At 38.0% G+C, this 19,669-nt stretch overlaps 1 protein-coding gene across 3 annotated transcripts in view; it reads right to left on the reverse strand.

The window, feature by feature from the left end:
• Window positions 1-19,669, reverse strand: part of EPS8 (epidermal growth factor receptor pathway substrate 8) — a 196,624-nt gene that overhangs the window by 11,392 nt on the left and 165,563 nt on the right. For all 3 annotated transcript variants that reach the window (XM_010858741.1, XM_010858739.1, XM_010858740.1), the window contains 4 exons: window positions 16,852-16,985; window positions 13,513-13,612; window positions 11,876-12,019; window positions 1,556-1,778 (listed from right to left, as the gene is read on the reverse strand). In XM_010858741.1, the coding sequence (XP_010857043.1) occupies window positions 1,556-1,778; window positions 11,876-12,019; window positions 13,513-13,612; window positions 16,852-16,985 (601 nt within the window). The remainder of the gene's footprint in view (window positions 1-1,555; window positions 1,779-11,875; window positions 12,020-13,512; window positions 13,613-16,851; window positions 16,986-19,669) is intronic.

A 19,669-nucleotide genomic window follows, 5' to 3' on the forward strand; every position in this document is an offset into this window, starting at 1 on the left:
AGCTCAGTCCAACTCTTTGTGACTCCACGGACTGTGGCCCGTTAGGTTCTGAAGTCCTAGGAATGCTCCAGGTAAGAATACTGAAGTGGGTAGCCATTTCCTTCTCTAGGGTATCTTCCCTACCCGGTTGTCAAACCTGGGCTTCCCACATTGCAGGCTTTACCATCTGAGCCACCAGGGAAGCCAAATAGGTGATTAAATAGTTAATCCCACTAGAGGATTGTAAGTAAAAACTATGGGAGACCCCTGTAAGTTAATGATTACTCAGGAAAGTAGCTTTGCTTAACCACAAAACCAAGCAGACATGCTTAGCAACAAAACCATGCAACAGAAGCACGAGACATGTCCCAAAACAATAAAACAATGGTGGCATGGGACCCACATCCTGCCAGCGAGCTCAGTAAGTCAGTGATCGCGCACACATAAACAATAGTTTGTGGACCTAGTTTTACGAGGCAGGGACAAGAAAACTCCCCTGCCCGACCCGGAAGAGGAGCTGATAATGGAAGCATGACGTCCACTCAACAAAGACAAAGAAGTTCTTTTTCCCCTCCTGATGTTTCCTTTGATTATAAAACTGTAGCCCAGTAAGTTCTTGGGGCACGGGTATCTCTCGTCCACCAGTTCATAAGCCTCACAAGTGTCCTATTCTAATAGATCACTTTTTATCTGTCTCTGTGCCTCTCGCTGAATTCTTTTTCTGCACTGAGACATAGAGGACTATGGTACTAGAGCTCTTCGGAGCCCCTGAACCAACACCCAACAGTTTCAGATATATATTTAGGCTTCCCTGGTGGCTCAGATGGTAAAGAATCTGTCTGCAATCTGGGAGACCTGGGTTTGATCCCTGGGTCAGGAAGATCCCCTGGAGAAGGAACTGGCAACCCAATCCAGTATTCTTGCCTGAGAAATGCCATGGACAGAGGAGTCTGGTGGGCTAGAGTCAGATATTATGGGTTTACAACGAGTCAGATATTAAAGTATAGAGAAAATGATTACATTGTTGAAGGTCTCATGGCCAGCAAGTGATGTTTCACTATACAGACTCAAGCCTGTCTGGCTTCAGAGTCTGCATTGAGCCACCACAATATATTGGAATATGTGTAGAAATACACACATTAGAGAGTAAAGAGGATTCCTGTTTCTTAGAATTACTTGGAGGATGAGAAATGAGATATAAGGGACTTTGCAATCAGTGAAGCACCATGCAAGTATAAAGGACTATTAAATATATTCAATAATATTTATTACCAGCAGAGGGGCTTCCCTAGTGGCTCAGTGGTAAGGAATCCCTGCAATGTAGGAGCTGCAGGAGACGCACGTTCAATCCCTGGGTCAGGAAGATTCCCTGGAGAAGGGCATGGCAGCTCACTCCAGTATTCTTGCCTGGAGAATTCCATGGACAGAGGAGCCTGGCGGGCTACAGTCCACAGAGTTGGACATGACTGAAGTGACTTAGCATACACCAGCAGAAACAACACTCAAAACTTTTTACCTAGTAGTGCTTGTAATTCACAGGAGAAACTGAGTATTTTTGCCTCCCGGGGAAACTTACGGTCCACAGGAACTTGTTTTTGTCGCTGGCTGTCTCGCACAATACTGCCACCACTGTCGCTGGAGCTGCTGTTTTGACGGGTTATGTTTGCCGGGAGCTTTGACACAGGAATAGGTGCTGGAGTGGAAGGTGGGAGGGGAACAGGGACAGGAGCTGGTGTTGGAGGAGGTGACGGGGCAGAAGGAATGTCGGTTGCTCTTGGGCCATACTCCATCCTTTGTTTCTACAAAGAAACAAATAATTCATTCAGAATTGTGAAGATATAAACCTAGGCTAGGAAAATAAATCATATTTTGGATGTTGTTGGCTATGTATTTGTAAACTTACTTGCAGATCCACAGCAAATTTGTGGGTGTGTTAATGTACACACATGCACACATATAACCCTCCAATCCTACACGATGCAGCAATTATTAAAAATTACTTTTAAATATTCTACACATTTGTTCAGAATCAAAATGTAAATTCAGCAGTCAAAAGTGTATACTAATAGCAAACAGGAGTACTAATGACAGTAATAAATGACAAGAAAACTAAATTTGAACCAGGAATCATACAACAGCAGGGTAGGTGAAAGATTTCTGATATCAACAATATAAGGCATTAGTTACTCCTTATTTTAAATGTATGTTTTATTCAAAAGTGTTTAATTCTGTTATTTCCAAGTAATTTTCTAAAAAGAGGCACAATATTTCAATAGGTAAAAGGACTATGCTTTAAAATAAACAATTTTAAAATACTGTTAATTTTTTCAAACCATAACCTTTTGGCCATCATCTTAAAGCTAATTTGTTAAATTTCTTGTTAAAAATAGGAATGTGGTGAGGGTCGTGAGATAATCTTTAAGTGTTTATGACTACATCTCAAAGCATATTATTAGAAAAAAAAGGTCACGTGGGGATTTGCATTTTAAAAGGTAGATGTGACAGAATATATAACTTTCAGTTATTTTTAAATGATTTAGGCTATTATAAAATAATATTTATATATCTATTCCCTATTAAACTAAAAACAATACTTAAAGCTTTAAACAAAACCTGTATTAGAATAAGTTCCAAATTCTCAAAAGGCAATTTTTTGGATCTGCTCAAAGCCACAGAGCAATGACTTATAATTTAGGTAAAGTTTAGATACAGTACTGGCACAATTCTAATTATTCTCAAATTCAGGATTAGCTGATAAAATGCAAAAAGCAAGCCTTTTGGTAATCTGGTTCTTTGTCTAGAACAGTTTTTTAATTTCTAAATTGGCCCAAATATAAGGCAGTGTTGATTTTAAAAGAGGCCTTCCCAATTTCCACAGAGATCAAAAATATAAACACACACCACACACATTCATCACTCTTTCTTAAGAAACAACACACCATCCTCAGAGGCACCGTCACCGCAAATGAGTAACACCTGTGGAAACCAGAGGGGACGCAGCACCGGTTCACTGCTGTCTCTTTAAAAGCTTCTATACACCCACCGTGGGTAGGGGAGGCAGGAGGGTTATGAGCCAAGGATGGGAGAAGAACTGAGAGCAAAGTTCATCCTGCTGCTGTTTCTTGGAGGGGGATGGGAGTGAGGAGGAGTTAAATTCACAGAGCAAGCCATGGAGTCAGATGGGAGAGAAACAGACTTTGCCGGCTCCTCCACATCCAAGGCCTGGAAACATTTCTAATATTCGATAATCGAGTACGTTATTATTATCATCTACAAAACAACATTCCTATATTTGGGCCAATAAAATATTTCGAGCAATCAAAATACAGCAAACATCACAGACAAGTAACACTTAGCACACACCAATGTCATCTGATTAATGTATATACAGTGTTCCCTTGACAAAAACGTCATTGGCACACGATTTCATCAAAGGTTAGTGAATTCTCATGTTCGGATTTCAAAAGTGTCAGCATTTAAATGATTGCTTTTAATGCTTAAACAAACCAAAAATTGCTATCAGCTTCTGCATTCCATGATATGATTCATATTTTTCTGCTTTCAAAAAAACAAGAACAGCTCGTGTTTTGCTAGCCATCAAATAATACTGTGAACTGAAGACCTGTGTTATTGTCACACTCAAGCCTGCACACAGGCTCGCCAAATTTTCTGTGCCTCATTTCAATCATCTGTCATTGCTACATAATACAACTTTATCAGTATAACCTATCACAGGCTTAAAATATATATATATTATATATATAATATATATATATTTTATATATATATAATATGCAGAGAAACCAAAGGAAAATGTTTCATGAATTAGGTTGTAAATTTTATTTACTTGCATATTTCCCCCTTTCTGTGGTCCTCCTACCTGGCTCATGCTTCCAACCCCTGAAATAAAAAAGGGATGGGGCAGGGAGTGCCTTCCTTAAATCATTACAACCTGTTCCGAAACGAAGGTGGCTTTTCCATGGAAATGGCTAAGTCATCCTCCATGGGAAGGAAAGAGAATCAGGCCTGACTCGTGAAATCACTTTTCTCTCTCTGTGCCCCCATCTTCTCCACTGTCGTCTACTTACCACCCAGTCACTGCTCTTCTCTTGCTTCCCCTAACTGTTTCTTGGTTACTTCTGGTTGGAAGTAGAGAGCTGATGGCCCAACAACTTAATGGAAAGTCTTAGAGAGTAGAACTCTACCCCGAACTTTCTTCTCCTGAACCAAGGGTGCTGAGTCTCCAAACCCAAAAAGAAATCTTGGCCAACTATTCCCATTTTGCCTGGGACCCTCCCAGTGTCAGCACTGAAAGTCCTACATCCCTTCAGAGCCCTCAGTAGTGAGCAGACAGGGATGACGGGTCATCTCGCTGTGGCCCTACTTCTCTCCCATCATCGGCACTTCCTAACTCTTGTCTTTTATCTCCCACAAATATATTTCAAGTTGTACTTAAAACAAAATCTCTCTTGGGTTTTTTTCTCTTTCTCTGAAAGTCAGAATTGCTAGATTCCATGGAACATGTTGGCTTCCCTTCCCAGATGGTGGTAGTGGTAAAGAACCTGCCTGCCACTGCAGGAGAGGTAAGAGACTTGAGTTTGGTTCCTGGGTCGGGAAGATCCCCTGGAGTAGGAAATGGCAACCCACTCCAGTATTCTTGCCTAGAAAATTCCATGAGGAGACTGGCAGACTACAGTCCATGGGGCCACAAAGAGTTGGACACATGATTGAGTGACTGAGCATACATGGAACATGCACTTTCTGTTGATAATTAAGTCTAGTGAGTCACTTTTCTGTAGTCACTAAAGCTAAGTAGAAATTCTCAAGGGTTAAAGAAAGAGATTTGTCAATAAGCTCTTGATTCATGCAAGATACCGCTTCAGAGGGGAAATTATGCAAGCAAGGCCAACAAAGCCATTAAAATTGAACTGTTCTTAAAAATGGATCTACACATTTTTTTCCCCCTCTAAATTTAGTCTCTTTGGCATTCTGCAGTGAAAACTAGGCACAGCTGGAACATTTGGAGGGTGTTAAGTCCAGAGATTGAATCCAAAAAATTACATCAAAAGAGAAGTGCCTTGAGGGAATAAATGTGGGTTACCTCTGACAGCTCACCAAGTAATTGCTATTAGGAAAATGGAGCAAATCACGTCAAATGAGAAAATTTAACATAGGAGATGGAACTACAATAATATCAATTATACTTCACATCAAATATCATAGAGTGTGAGATAATTAGTTTTTGGCAGTAAAATTACCTGCCCACAAATCAACCAGAGAAAGAGCCTGTAAATATATAATTAATTTCCACCACTATCCAGTCATATAAAACAAATTATATAGATTCACACTATAGTATAAACAGTGTGGAGTATTTCAGTGACGATTTGTATATCCAAGTATTGTGTTTTAAAATACTAAGATAAGGGTTCATCTTATAGTTCATAAAAAATACAACTACAGTTCATTACATGTAAGACTAATTCTTCTTATAAGTTGCTTTACAAAAGGAAATATATATATATCATGATTTTTTTTAGCAAGTTGGACTTGTAAGCACTTAAAATTTTATAATTTTGTACACATGCATGTTGGGCAGGAATTTCTATATACATGGAAAGAGAGAAAGAGAGTAGGTATTATTCAAATTACCGCAAGAAATATTTGGAAAAATTTCCATGCATGAAGCAGAATAAAAGTATCTAAGACCATCCACCATCCCAGTCTAAAGACCATGCCTCTACTTAATAGATGAATAGAGTGTTCTAAGATTAACTTCAAAAAAAATTTTAAGAACTGAATATTATTAGGATGTTGGTCTGCTGGAATGAATATAAAGACATCTTTAGTAAACTTTTCCTCTCTGCCCAGCAATATCTGAATATCAGGACTGAGCCTGAAAACAGAGCATTTGTAACAGGAGCTGAAATTAGTAGTGCTAGTGGTTTAGTATTCACCTGGAGAAAACATCTCCACTTTTAACTTAGGGCTACTTAAACATGTATATGAGAGGGCAACGGCAACCCACTCCAGTACTCTTGCCTGGAAAATCCCATGGACAGAGGAGCCTGGTAGGCTGCAGTCCATGGGGTCGCGAAGAGTTGTACACGACTGAGCGACTTCACTTTCACTTTTCACTTTCATGCATTGGAGAAGGAAATGGCAACCCACTCCAGTGTTCTTGCCTGGAGCATCCCAGGGACAGAGGAGCCTGGTAGGCTGCAGTCTATGGGGTCGCACAGAGTCGGACACGACTGAAGTGACTTAGCAGCAGAAAACGTGTATATAGAATACAAAAGAATTTTATATCTAGACTGGATTCTCGAGATCATGAAACTTGGCCCCTTCCATTTCACAACTCAGCAAACTGGAGCACAGAAAAATAATATACGAGTAGCTCATGGAGTTCAGTATCAGAAAAACAAACAACCCAATTAAAAAAAACAGGCAGAAGACATAAACAGACATGTTTCCAAAGAAGACACACAGACAAATAAATGCATGAAAAGACGCTCAACATGGCTTATTATTAGAGAAATGCCAATCAAAACTACCATGAGATATCACCTCACACTGATTAGAATGGCCATCAACAAAAAAAACCTATAAACAGTAAATGCTGGAGAGGACGTGGAGAAAGGGGAACCCTCTTGCTTCTTTGGTGGGAATGTACATTGATACAGCCACTGGAGAATATGGTGGTGAATAATATGGTGGAGAATAATTTGGTGATTCCTTTAAAAACTAGAAATAAAACTATTGTATGACCCAACAATCCCACTACTCGGCATAGACCCTGAGGAGATGCTTTCTTTAAGGTCATACAGCTACTCAGTGGCAGAGCCAGGACTAGAATCCTCTCTACCAGGACCTAGACTGGAGCTGTTTCCATAATACAACATCTCTTGCTCTGCAACAGAGCAGACAGGAAAACTTTCTGTTGAACTTACTGGACCATAACGACCAGACATTCAAAATTACATGCATCTTGGTAGGGTAGCATATCTATAATAATAAGCAGAGACTTAACAATTAATAATAAATAAAAGAATTCTTCAGTCAAGCCTCTGAGGATACTGGAAATAACAGAAGGGCAGGCGTTGGTTTCAGACTTGGCATTCAACATGAAAATCTATGTCATGGAGATCAGACTTATGGACACGGGGAGAGGGGAGGAGAGGGTGACATGTATGGAGAGAGTAACATGGAAATTTACATTAGCATATGTAAAATAGATAGCCAATGGGAATTTGCTGTATGTCTCATGGAATTCAAACAGGGGCTCTGTATCAACCCAGAGGGGTGGGATGGGGAGGGAGATCGGAGGGAGGTTCAAGAAAGAGGGGACATATGTATACCTATGGCTGATTCATGTTGAGGTTTGACAGAAAACAACAAAATTCTGTAAAGCAATTATCCTTCAATTTAAAAAAAATATTTTAAAAATAGAGATATACAGCATGATTAAAAAAACCCTATGTCGGCAAAAGGGCGATTCTGGTAGACAGACAGTCCAAGTGCAAGACGTCAGGAAGTCAAGTCAGAAGACCTACGGGAAACTTGATGTGGCAAGTAGATGCCAGGAGGGCAGGAAGCATCCTGGAGGTCCATGTGTTGCCTAGTGAAAGCAAGCCAAAGGCCTGGAATGCTTGATGACAGTATCTTCATCTGTCATAGGTCATTTATGTTCATTTCTCCATCATCTCTCAGGAACATTTACTTCTTTTTCCCAGTGGTTTCATCCAACCTTTTTTTAAATGTCCTGCATCTTTCATAAATTCTTTAATACCTCCCTTCTCTTTCATTTTAAAACTTTGCTGAAGCCATGGGGGAAACACTTTCGGTGGGAACAGCTGTCTTTAGAGAGAGCTGTTAAAATTCACTCCAAATGTGAGGATCTTAAGCAGCCTGGACTCGTGGGGACATCAGGTGGCAACTCAACAACTATTTCAGACTGGTGCCAGGTACGAGCATCCCTGCCAACAGCAGACAATCTCTACCCAAAAGTGCATGAGCCACAGGCAACGGCTGCTCCTGTGCCCTCTTCTGGCAACCACCACTAGTTATTGATTGCCCCCAAAATTTGTTTGGGCTTTTCAGGAGCATGACATAGAAAACCTGGACAAACGTTTGGGCCAGCCCACTATGTATCCTTACTTACAAGGAATGTAAGCATATGAGAATAACAGTCCTAACACTATGCCTTTTAAAAATTCAGTGCCTTGTAGATGCTGCATGGGCTTCCCAGGTGCGTCAGGGGTAAGGACTCCGCCTGCCAACGCAGGAGACTCAGATTTGATCCCTGAGTTGGGAAGACACGCTGGAGATTGGAAAGGTTACCCACTCCAGTATTCTGGCCTGGAGAATCCCATGGACGGGGGAGCCTGGTGGGCTACTGTCCATGAGGTTGCAAAGAGTCAGACGTGACTGAGTGATGAACACTTTCACCTTTCACAGTGAACGCTCTATGTCTATGCAAAACAGGGTATCAATCTTTTGTAAGCACTATTTACCATGTCAGTCAAGTATATCAGAGCTTGGGTTATGATTCTAGAGTCCCAGGGCCCCATCCTAGCTTCACGCAGCTGTATAATTGTGGGCAAGCTCCTTCTCCATACTTAAATTTCCTGATACATAAAATGTGCCTACTTCACAAGTTTGATGTAGGAATTAAATATGCTAGTATTTGTGAGGTCCTTAACGGACATGGCAGATAGCCTGAGCATCTTTCTGTGGTACAGTACAGAGATTTAGAATGTTTTCGTTAAGTTTCTTTAAATTTCTGTAAAATTTTGGTATCATTGGATGGATGAGACAGAGAGAAAAGTGTTAGCCACTTCTGAGCAGAGAGAGGGTCACTGCTCCTGATACATGAACACAAAGGGCAAAGCCAGGGGAGATGGCCCGGAGATTTGATTCTGGGCGGCAGGCTTTTAGAGAGGATCTGCTCAGTGCTAGGATTTCTGTCTTTCTCTTCATCAAGTGTGAGATGCTGGCACTCAATAAATATTTGCAGGTTGAATGAATGAAAGATGAATAAGACACAGAATCCATTTTTGATATGTGTGTAATCCAGTGGAGTTCTATCAGATTAAGGTGTTAGGATTACTGAAACCAGTAATACGGTGGCATCTTTATGTACTGTCATTCTGAAAACAGCTGCATAATTTTTATTTAGGTACTTGAAAATATCTGGTAACATTTGTAGAGATAAAATAACTGGCAAATATTTCTGAGGCTGTTTTTCTTTTTTTTTACTCTATCTAGTCGCTTTTCTCTGAGTGTGTTACAAATACTTTGAGAATAGGAATTCTTTCAGAGTCATATTTATGCCAGATAGCAGATTTTCAAGCTTGCTTATTAAAATTTTACAAGATTTTGGTGGTTTTGCTGGGATCAGACCAAAGTTTTCAGGAGGTGTTAAAAAAAACAGATTGCTTTTAATACCTTTTAAAAGTGGTGCTTCCAAGCTAAGCGCGCACGCACACACACACAGCTTCTATCCACGTTTCTATGTACTTCGCCACATTCAGAGCTATATCCAGAAAATTTCAACAGACAGTCAGATAGTGTTGAAAAGTTTAAAAGGAAAACAGCCCAAATAAGCAATCCCTACAAGTTTCTATTTACATAAAGTAGCCAAGCAAACTCCTGAAACCCATGAGCACTTAAAAAATTTCTTGGTTTTGCCAAAGTTGACAAAAAATATCAGCTGAGCCTCTGTTCAAGGAAGGAGAAATAGATTTTACGTTCTCAGAAAGTACTCTACCTATGATATGTATTCATAGTTTTGGTTCAGGTTTAGACAGAAGCAACCTTTAAACAGAAAGTCAACTTATGGCCCCAGCCAGGAATCTGAACTGAAGAAAAAGACAAGACTGAACAGTAAACAGGAAAGGGTAAGAGAGGTTAAACTCCCCAAGAAATCTCAAGTGGGCAAAAATACTTAGAATTCACGTTTGTATTTGCAAGTTTTAGGTATCTTATTTTATGGGAGTTCGCCATTCCTAGCAACCAAGCACACAAATAAAAACACATTTGGCTAAGTGTTTCTAACACTTTATATATAAAATCCGGGCTTCTGTTCACATATAGCAACCCAGGATATCCTTTGTGAATAGTGCTTCTTATTGTTTACCATGAGTTAAATATTAAAAACAGTGCTTATAACATGTACACACTGCTATATTCAAAATGGATAACCAACAAGGGCCTCCTGTATAGCACAGGGAACTCTGTTCAATGTTATGTGGCAGGTTGGATGGGAGAGGAGCTTGGGAGAGAATGGACACATATATACATATGGCTGGGTCCCTTCTCTGTCCACCTGAAACTATCACAACATTGTTAAACAGCTCTATCCCAAGACAAACAAAAAAATTTAAAAAGAAAAAAAAGTTGCTATAGCTCAAAGGGTATACACTCCATCACTGGTTTAGGCATACACTCTAACACTGCTTAAGGCATTCAGTCAAAACCTCTATAGCAAAGAACACAAAGAATTGATATTTGCAAACCAGACAGAAGCCTACATGTGGTCAGGTAATCACATCACAAAATCAGAAAAGCAAGAACTTAGGAAAGAAAAAAGTATTAAGACTTGATTAGAAAATTCACTTCAAAAATCCGTGAGAAACAGAGTAGACCATACCTTGAATAACTCAAACTCCTTCTTTGGCATCAAGAGCTAATGACAAATGATGAACATAAAATAAGTACATGATACATAAGTATAGTAGTCCAGCCCAAACACAAGCACAGCAAACAGGATTCCCACTGCCATCACTTTAAGTTATCAAGATATATAAACTGTACGTCAATTCTTTATTTTAAATGTTTGCTTGATTCTGGAATTCCAATAAGGTCAAATGTCTCTCCAGATAACTGTGGGATGTGCACTGAGCTTGAATGCTGTGTGAAGCCAGAAGTCCTTACAGAATGATGGTCAAGCACATGACCACAGTTCTAGGCTTGGACAACCTGTGTATTACTAAGCCTAGGCATGGAATTTCACTATTTCACTGCATATTCTACATAGTTTCAGCTTCCACTCAAATCTGTGACATTATTATGCAGTCAGATGTGACCTTTTGCTCAAAATTCTGAAAATGAAAAGAATTTTCCCGAGGTCATGGGAAGGTAGTCACCACGGGTTCAAAGACTAAGTGTGGGACAGTCCCTCCATTCCATCTCTGCTGACAGGTCTGACTCTAGACAGCAGGTCACAGATTCAAAAGCACGTGGTGCTGGCCCAAGTCTCACGTGATCAGCAAATGTGAAGAAAGATAATGGTGCTAAAAATTGGGTGGAGGATCTGCCATGTGAAGGCAGTTTTTTAAAAGGGATTAGGATGCGATAGTTGGAAAGCTGAAAGCAACAGACTCTAATCAGTCTACGCAGAGGATGAGAGCAAAGTCTGGGGAAGATGAACTGGTAGACACTCCAACCACTGTGTCAGTGCCATCGTCCATCAGGACCCTCGGGCAGGAGGGCTCTGGGTAAGAGTGAAGAGGCAGAAACACTACTGGGTTGGCCAAAAAGTTTGCTCGAGTTTTTCTGTAACATCTTATGGAAAAACCCGAATGAACCTTTTGGGCAACCCAATATTTCTCCAAATGTCAAAAATATTATATGGTAGAAAAACAGTATTCAGAGAAACAGTCACTGAGATAAAGATCTTAAGCAATTGCCTGAAGAGGTAAATCAGAAAATATATGTACAATTCTTCCTTATGTCCATAGACACTGTCCCAGCTACCTAGGGAAACAAAGGTATGAATTATACAATCAATGAAGCCTCAAAACGACTAGTACATAAAACGTGTTTAAGTTCTGTTGAGGGGCAATGAATCTAAAAATTTGAAAAAGTTAAATTTTTGCTCAAAAATCGTAATTACCTGTATGGTATGCGTGTAAGGTGGATCAGCACGTCCTAATCCAGATTCTGGGGGTCTCACAATATCCAAAATGTTATTTGGCACAAATCCAGAGTCTCCACTTGCATTTCGAACTTTCCACCATTGCTTCCTATCATCAAGGATCTGTCATCATGCAAGAAAATAAAGATGTCATTTCTGTACCAAACTAATCTATGAAGGAAGTTCAATCTTTATTCTTAGACCAAGCAAATGGTTTCACTTCTAATACACTGACTCAACCCTAACATACGTGGGTTAAATGATTCTCAGGAATTACACTAAGAATTATAATGACTAATATAGAACAGGTATGGTACCATTCCACCCCAGGTCCATATTACTTCCCAAGAATGTTTAACTATTTGTGGTATCAGAAGTGTTTAAGACGAGTCACTTGGGAAAGGTCTATTGTTTCCACTGTTAGAACAGACAGGAAATATATTAAAAAACTTCTTTTTACAATAACTATTATGACCTGGCCACATTATATATTAAAAAAGATGATGTCTCAGTTATAACTAAAGAAAGGGATTTTGGTCATGGTGGATTATTCCCTGAACCATTAACACACTCACTGCTGGGTATATTTGTGCAAGCGTACTAAAACAGGAAGGAGGAAATGTTTTCTCTTATTAAAATAAGATGGTGTCCCACTACTGGGAATATACCCTGAGAAAACCATAATTCAAAAAGATACATGCACCCCAGTGTTCATTGCAGCACCATTAACAATAGCCAGGATACAGAAGCAACCTAAATGTCCACTGAGAGATGAATGGATAAAGAATATGTGGTACGTATATACAACGGAATATTACTTGGCCGTAAGAAGGAATGAAACTGGGTCATTTCTAATGATGCAGATGAACTTAAGAGTCTGTCAAACAGTGAAATAAGTCAGAAAGAGAAAAAATATCATATAGTAATGCATAAATATGGAATCTAGAAGGATGATACTAATGAACTTATTTGCAGGGCAGGAATGGAGATGCAGATGTAGAGAATGGGCATGTGGACACAGCGTGGAAGGGGAGGGTAGGACAAATTGAGAGAGCAGCAATGACACATACACACTACCATGTGTGAAACAGACAACCAGTGGATTACAGATACAGTGTACAGATTACAGTACACTGGGAGCTCAGCTTGGTGCTCTATGATGACCTAGAGGGGTGGGATGGGGCGGTAGGAGGTAGGCTCAAGAGGGAGGAGATATATACACACACACACACACATATAGCTGATTCACTTTGTTGTACAGCAGAAACTAACACAACATTGTAAAGCAATTATATTCCAATTGAAACAAAAACAAAAATTATGGTGCATCTACATCTGAAGTGATAATCAGCCTTAATTCCAGAAAAAATAAAGTCCAGAAGAAGGAAGAGGGCAAAGTAAGTCAAGAAATCCAACCACGTTCCCCACAAAACAAACACATCAGATACCCCTTCCTAAACAGACACAGGTATCTATAATATGCTGTATCCTTGGAAAGGTAAAATATACCGAAGAATAATTTCTTGACCTCAGCATTTGAGGAAGGTTTAGATATACACTGGAAAAGGAAAACAAGTTGACTTTATTAAGAGTATAAAAAGGTAAAATTCTATTACCTCTAAGATATCATCCTTTTGAACTGAGAGCTCACTGTTGTTTCTTGCCACAAAGTCATACTTGGACTTGGCATATTTCTTGGGTTGTAGATCATAATTTCTACAAAAAGAAAGAAAAAACATGATCACCCCACTAGCTTTTCCTAAGAAAAACAGAAGTAAAATGCTAAGGCAAGCCAATTTCTACCAGAAACCATTTGGACAAGTTATTTAGATAGTACGTATTTTATTATACCTTATAGAATATGAGAACTAAAAGAAACTTTGGCGATTTTACCATTAAAATGAACAAACTATGGCCAGGGTAAAAATAAATAATGCAAAATCACAAAGCTAGTTAGTGCAAAGCCAAATCTAGAATGCAAATCTTTGAATTCTTTGTCCATTAAATCCAATATCCAAAATATTGGATATTGTTTTGTAAACCAACATTTCTACCATGAAAGGGCCAGGATAATGATCAATGTTACCATGTGTCATAAAATTAAAAGAGACTGATGATAATTTCCAATTGTGGTAATTTAAATTATATGTTGATTTCACTGATTCAAGCAATGACTTCAATTCATTAACCAAATATCTATGAAAACGTTATGACTAAGTGTTAATTTTTAGGAAACCTTTGTCTCGTTATCTACATTGCAAAGGAAGGTATGGATTAAGTTCAAGACAAATAAAACTTCTTAATTTGTTAATTAATTTACTATAAACTTATTATAAGAGTAATAATAGGTATATTTTTAAAAGACTTTATTTTGTATTGGGGTACAGCCAATTAACAATGCTATGTAAAAACAAAAACAACGTTATATATAGTTTTAGGTGAACAGCAAAGGGACTCAAGACATAAATGTACATGTATCCATTCTCCCTCAAACTCCCCTCCTATCCAGGCTGCCACATAGCATCCAGCCGAGTTCAATGAGCTATACAGTAGGTTATTGTTGGTTATCTGTTTCAAATATAGCAGTGCGTACATGTCCATCCCAAACTCCCCAACTATCAAGAACATGTATATTTTTTTAAAAGGAAACTTTCTTTAAAAACCAAACACTTCCTTTAATCATTAAATGATATTTAGCAGATTTAACAAGGTAATTTTAAAATGCTTTTATATAATATAATAAAATGAGACATGTCAATAATATACTAGTATTTTCATTGCAATAATGAAATAAAAACTTTATTTTAAAATTAATTTTACTCCCTAATCTTCTCCTCTATTTACATTCCCACGTTTCCTCATATATTTCTGTAAGAGAAAAAGCAGGAAGGAACTAAAGATGCTTGGTCTTTCTTTCCCTGTGAAGTGGCCATTCAGCTTGTTGCCCACCTAGATGGTCTGTAATACTGAGTCACAGTGGGGCCTGCAGGACAGTCTTTGCTATTTTGTACGTCTTAGAAGTAACTGGCAGCGTGCACTTACAAAGTGCTTTAGAATTTACAAATCTTCATGGTTTATAGTTTCTTGCTCTCTATAGATTAAACACGGGTAAGACACTGACCATAGTCATCAATCTGAAAATCACACTTTGCAATTTTTTACATGTACCAATGCTTCTTAAGAGATCCAGCATGTATCCAAATGTATGGTCTCTGTTTCTGACTTGAAGTAATAGATACACACCTGATACAGAGTCTGCATATAGAAATACACACCTGATATAGAGCAGACACAGAGAAGGTAATGAGATGAGACTTCTAAAAAAAGCCACGAATTGCTTTTGAATAGCAGCAAACTATAATCCCTCAAAGGTGAGAGCTCTGAATTCAAAAAGTGCTTTCCCTAAAAGGCACTATAATTTCACTGAAGAGTGAATATACTTCATATGCTATTTACTGCATTTCTGGCATGTAGTAAGAGTTTAATAATAATTATAAAAAACAAACTCTAAATCTCTGCATTACATTTCAGACCAGAAAACTTTCAGTTTTTGCAAGAATGATGACAAATTTTCTTAGCAACATCAAAGATCCAGGTGTCTATTAACTATTCAGCTTCTGTTAATAATAAGCCCAGTTGAGAGACTGGACCCCTGAAGATAACTGAGATATTCAGTTTACTCCTTTAAAAAATTCTTTCTCTGGCTAAATATTGACAGTTTTAAGGTCTCTACACTTGAATATCCCTTCACTAATGGAATTTCCTTCACTAATCTGAAATAATTTCTAGAATAATCACAGCTAAGACAGGGAAAAAAAAAAAAGGAAAAGGATAATATTAGGACGAGGAACAAGTTACTCAAGAAGAATTTCAATGAAATAATTTTTAAACTTCAAAACTGATTTTCACCTGTATCTACTAAAAATTGAATCTATAATTAAAACTTCTTTCATATGTTGACATTTTCAAAATGTATTACTCATTTCTGACTTTTCTTTGTACTCAATTTAATATGTTACTAGTGCCCTTAGAATAATAACTGTATAATTTCCACATCATTTTACTCAAGTATTACCTCTGTTATCACTCCTGGCAAAAAAAAAAAAAACAAATTAAACCTCACCTTGTCTAGATTCTATTAAGGAAAAACATATACTGAAATATTAAGGGTGTCTAACACTCATAGTAAGAGATGCTTGAGATAGGAAAGTACTGCGGCCAGCTCTCTACCCCACTTCATCTGAATGATCATTCTCCTACACCTTTGTTATCAATATTTCACCTTTTCCCTTCTCTTATGTACATGGGTTGTCTCCATATAAACCTCACATACAGTTTACCTTGGAAATAAGATTTAAAAAGTGAACCTATTTCAATGCAATTTGTTTCTTTCCTATCTTAATTCTCCATTTTTTCCTACACTGAATTTTTTGAGAGAGTAAATATGGGAAAATAAATGAAGTATGAAACTGAAAAGTAAAAATGAAATACAGAATGAAATGGTAAAGTGGTAAATAAGGCATTGATTCTATTTAAATATTCAGTTTATATTTAGTTTAAATACTTCTATCTAAAGGAAGGTTTGTTTGTTTTTGCTGGGAGAGACAAAGATAGAAATTATTTCTTTTAAAAGTTACAGAGCTGGAAAGATCCTTAGAGACCATCTGGTACACACTAGAGAGTTTCAAAACAATTCTTCTTAATTCACAGATTCTGTCAGAAGCATCTTTTAAAACATGGAAAGTCATCCAATGGCATTTGCGCTGTTAGAATTATAGACTGGAGACCTTGCTCACCAAAGTCAGCTCTACAAAGGAACATCTGAAACTTTAACAGATAATTACTAGATGGAAAGTTTAAAGAAGTAGTGAAGAATGCAGACACTGGCACCTCTATCTGTGTCAAACCAGAGATAATCATCTACAGCTCTCCAAATGAGGCTAATGAAAAGTTACCTATCTACATGGCGAAGAGGAGTTGGCTTAAAAGCAACAGCAGCCTCCCCTTGGTCCGAATGGGGCCCTCTTCCATAAATGTTATTGAATGCCGTGTACCCATCAGCTGAAGGATACTCTGATACACTGGAGTGCTGAAAGACAAAGCAGGGAAAGTTAAAAAAATCACCAAAACTATTTGAATGAGCACTGGCATCAGTTAGCAAGAACCATCTACTACACTGTGACCAGTTTCATTTTCAAGTGATTGACTATTACATGTTAATGTATTATGAAATGGGAGGGTGATACATTTTTGGCAAAGGCCTACTTATAATAAAAAAGGTAATCAGTGCAAAGACTAAATCTTAATTCCAGAAATAACCACGTATAAAAACAAATTCTTTCCTCTGTGTGAGTGGCTCAGTTGTGTCTGACTCTTTGTGACCCCATGGACTGTAGCCTCCCAGGCTCCTCTGCCCATGGAATTTTCCAGGCAATAATACTAGAGTGGGTTGCCATTTCCTATTCCAGGGGATCTTCCCCACCCAGGGATCAAACCCACATCTCTTGTATCTCTTGCATTGGCAGGTGGATTCTTTACCACTGAGCCACCTGGGAAGCCTTCTTTTCTCTGAAATTTCAATAACTTGAAATTTGATTTCAGTATTAGGCAGAGTTTAACAGCTTGTATAAAATAAAACTGATTGAAAAACAACAAAAATAAAACTCTGAATCTTTGCTTTGTATGTTTAAGAAACAAACCTTTAACACCCTACCAAAGGAAATACTACTGCAAGAAAATTATCTGAACTCTACACATTAAAATTATCCTACTCTCTCTTTATTCTTATTTTTAAATGTACATGGACAGTATGTTGTTCTTAAAAAATGGAAACACTATTATTAGATTTACTGTTAACAGAAACACAGAAAAACATTGATCTTGACAGCCAAGAGTACAGGATAAGAAAATGCTGAAGTCATTTCTTTTGTTAACACAATGCAGATGTGAGCCTACTGGGCTACTAAAAGGGAGAACCATTATCTATGGGTCCCATTAAGCAGCACAGCTTTAAAGATATGTGGCCAAAAAAAAAAAGGCAAACAAAAAAGCTCATCTAAGGATTCTTGTATTGTTTCCTTATATACAATGAATTGTGATAGCTAGTCCCAGGTGGCACCAGTGGTAAAGAACCTGCCTGCTCACCTTGCGGGCAACAACAGTCCACAGGGTCACAAAGAGACAGACATGACTGAAGTGACTTAGCACACATGCATGCACATGGTAACTGTACAACAGATCCTAAAGCATTAGAATTCCTTGGTTATTTCACTGGGACAAAATATTTGAACCTGGGAATGTTTCAGAAAAGTTTTGAATGCATGTTTTCTATAGTTAATTCCAGTGACTAAGTTGGCAGGCATAGGGCTAAGTTCATCCACAGACAGAGGAGGTGAAGATGTCTCCAATGGACTGCTGCCGATGTCAAAATGCCCATTTCATGTACTCCTGTGGAATATTTATCAGGATGCTGCACTTAACATACAAATACAGATAACAATTTTTACCATTTGAATACCTTAGCTTAAACCATCAACAAAATGAAAAGGCAATCTATGAGATGGGACAAATCATGTATCTGATCATGTATCTGAGAAAGGGTTAATATCCAAAATATATAAAGAACTTAATAGCAAAAAGTAAGCAATCCAATTAGGAAACGGGCAGAGGAATTGGATAGACATTTCTCCAAAGACATACAAATGGTCAACAGGTGTATTATGTAAAGGTGTTCAACATCACTAATTATCCTGGAAAAGGAAATCAAAACCACACTGAGATATCATGTCACACCTGATAACAGCTATTGTCAAAAAGACAAGGGATAACAAGCATTGGTAAGGATGTGGAGAAAAGAGAACCCTTTTGTACTGTTAGTGGGAATGAAAATTGGTACAGCCAGTATGGAAAACAGTTATGAAAGTTTCTCAAAAAACTAAAATAGAACTTTCATATGATTCAGCAGTCCCACTACTGAGTATAATCTTGAAGAAGATGAAATTAGGAATTCAAAGAGAATTCTGAACCTCAAAATTCACTGCAGCATTATTCATAATAACCAAGATATGGAAAGAACCTATGAACCTATTACAGATGAGTAGATAAGGAAGACGCAGTATACGTGAATATATAATGGACTATTATTTGGTCACGTAAAGGAAGAAAATCCTGCCATTTGTGACAACATGGATAAACCTTGAAGACATTATGCTACATGAAATAAGCCAGGCAGAGAAAGACAAACACCACTTGATATATGTGGTGTGTAAAAAAGAAAAAAAAATCAAGTTCATAGGAACAGAGAGTAAAAAAGTGGTTGCCAGGGTTGAGGGGGCAGGTGGGAGAAATAGGGAGAGGTTGGTAAAAGGGTACAGACTTTCATCCATAAATAAATAAGTTCTGAGGATCTAATGTAAAATGTGGGGACTACAGTGGATAACATTGTATTATATAATTAAAACTTGCTAAGAGAGTAGAACATAAATGTTCTCAACAACAGATAAATATGTGAGGTGATGGGTGTGTTAACTAACTAGAGGGCAGGGAATCCTTTCACAATGTATACCTACATCAAATCACAATGAAATAGACTTTAAAAAGCTTATATTTTTATTTGTCAATTACACTTCTGTGAAACTCTAAGTAAAAAATAAAGAACAAATGGCTTACTTTAATTCAGTTTATCATATCCGTAGGAGCGAGCACAGGCACTAGATGATCAGGCCATCTTTATTAAACACTATTATAAAGGGACGAGTTGAAGAAACAAGAACC

Source organism: Bison bison, unplaced genomic scaffold (genome assembly GCF_000754665.1).
Source record: "Bison bison bison isolate TAMUID 2011002044 unplaced genomic scaffold, Bison_UMD1.0 scf7180017864390, whole genome shotgun sequence".
NCBI classification, from domain to species: Eukaryota; Metazoa; Chordata; class Mammalia; order Artiodactyla; family Bovidae; genus Bison; species Bison bison.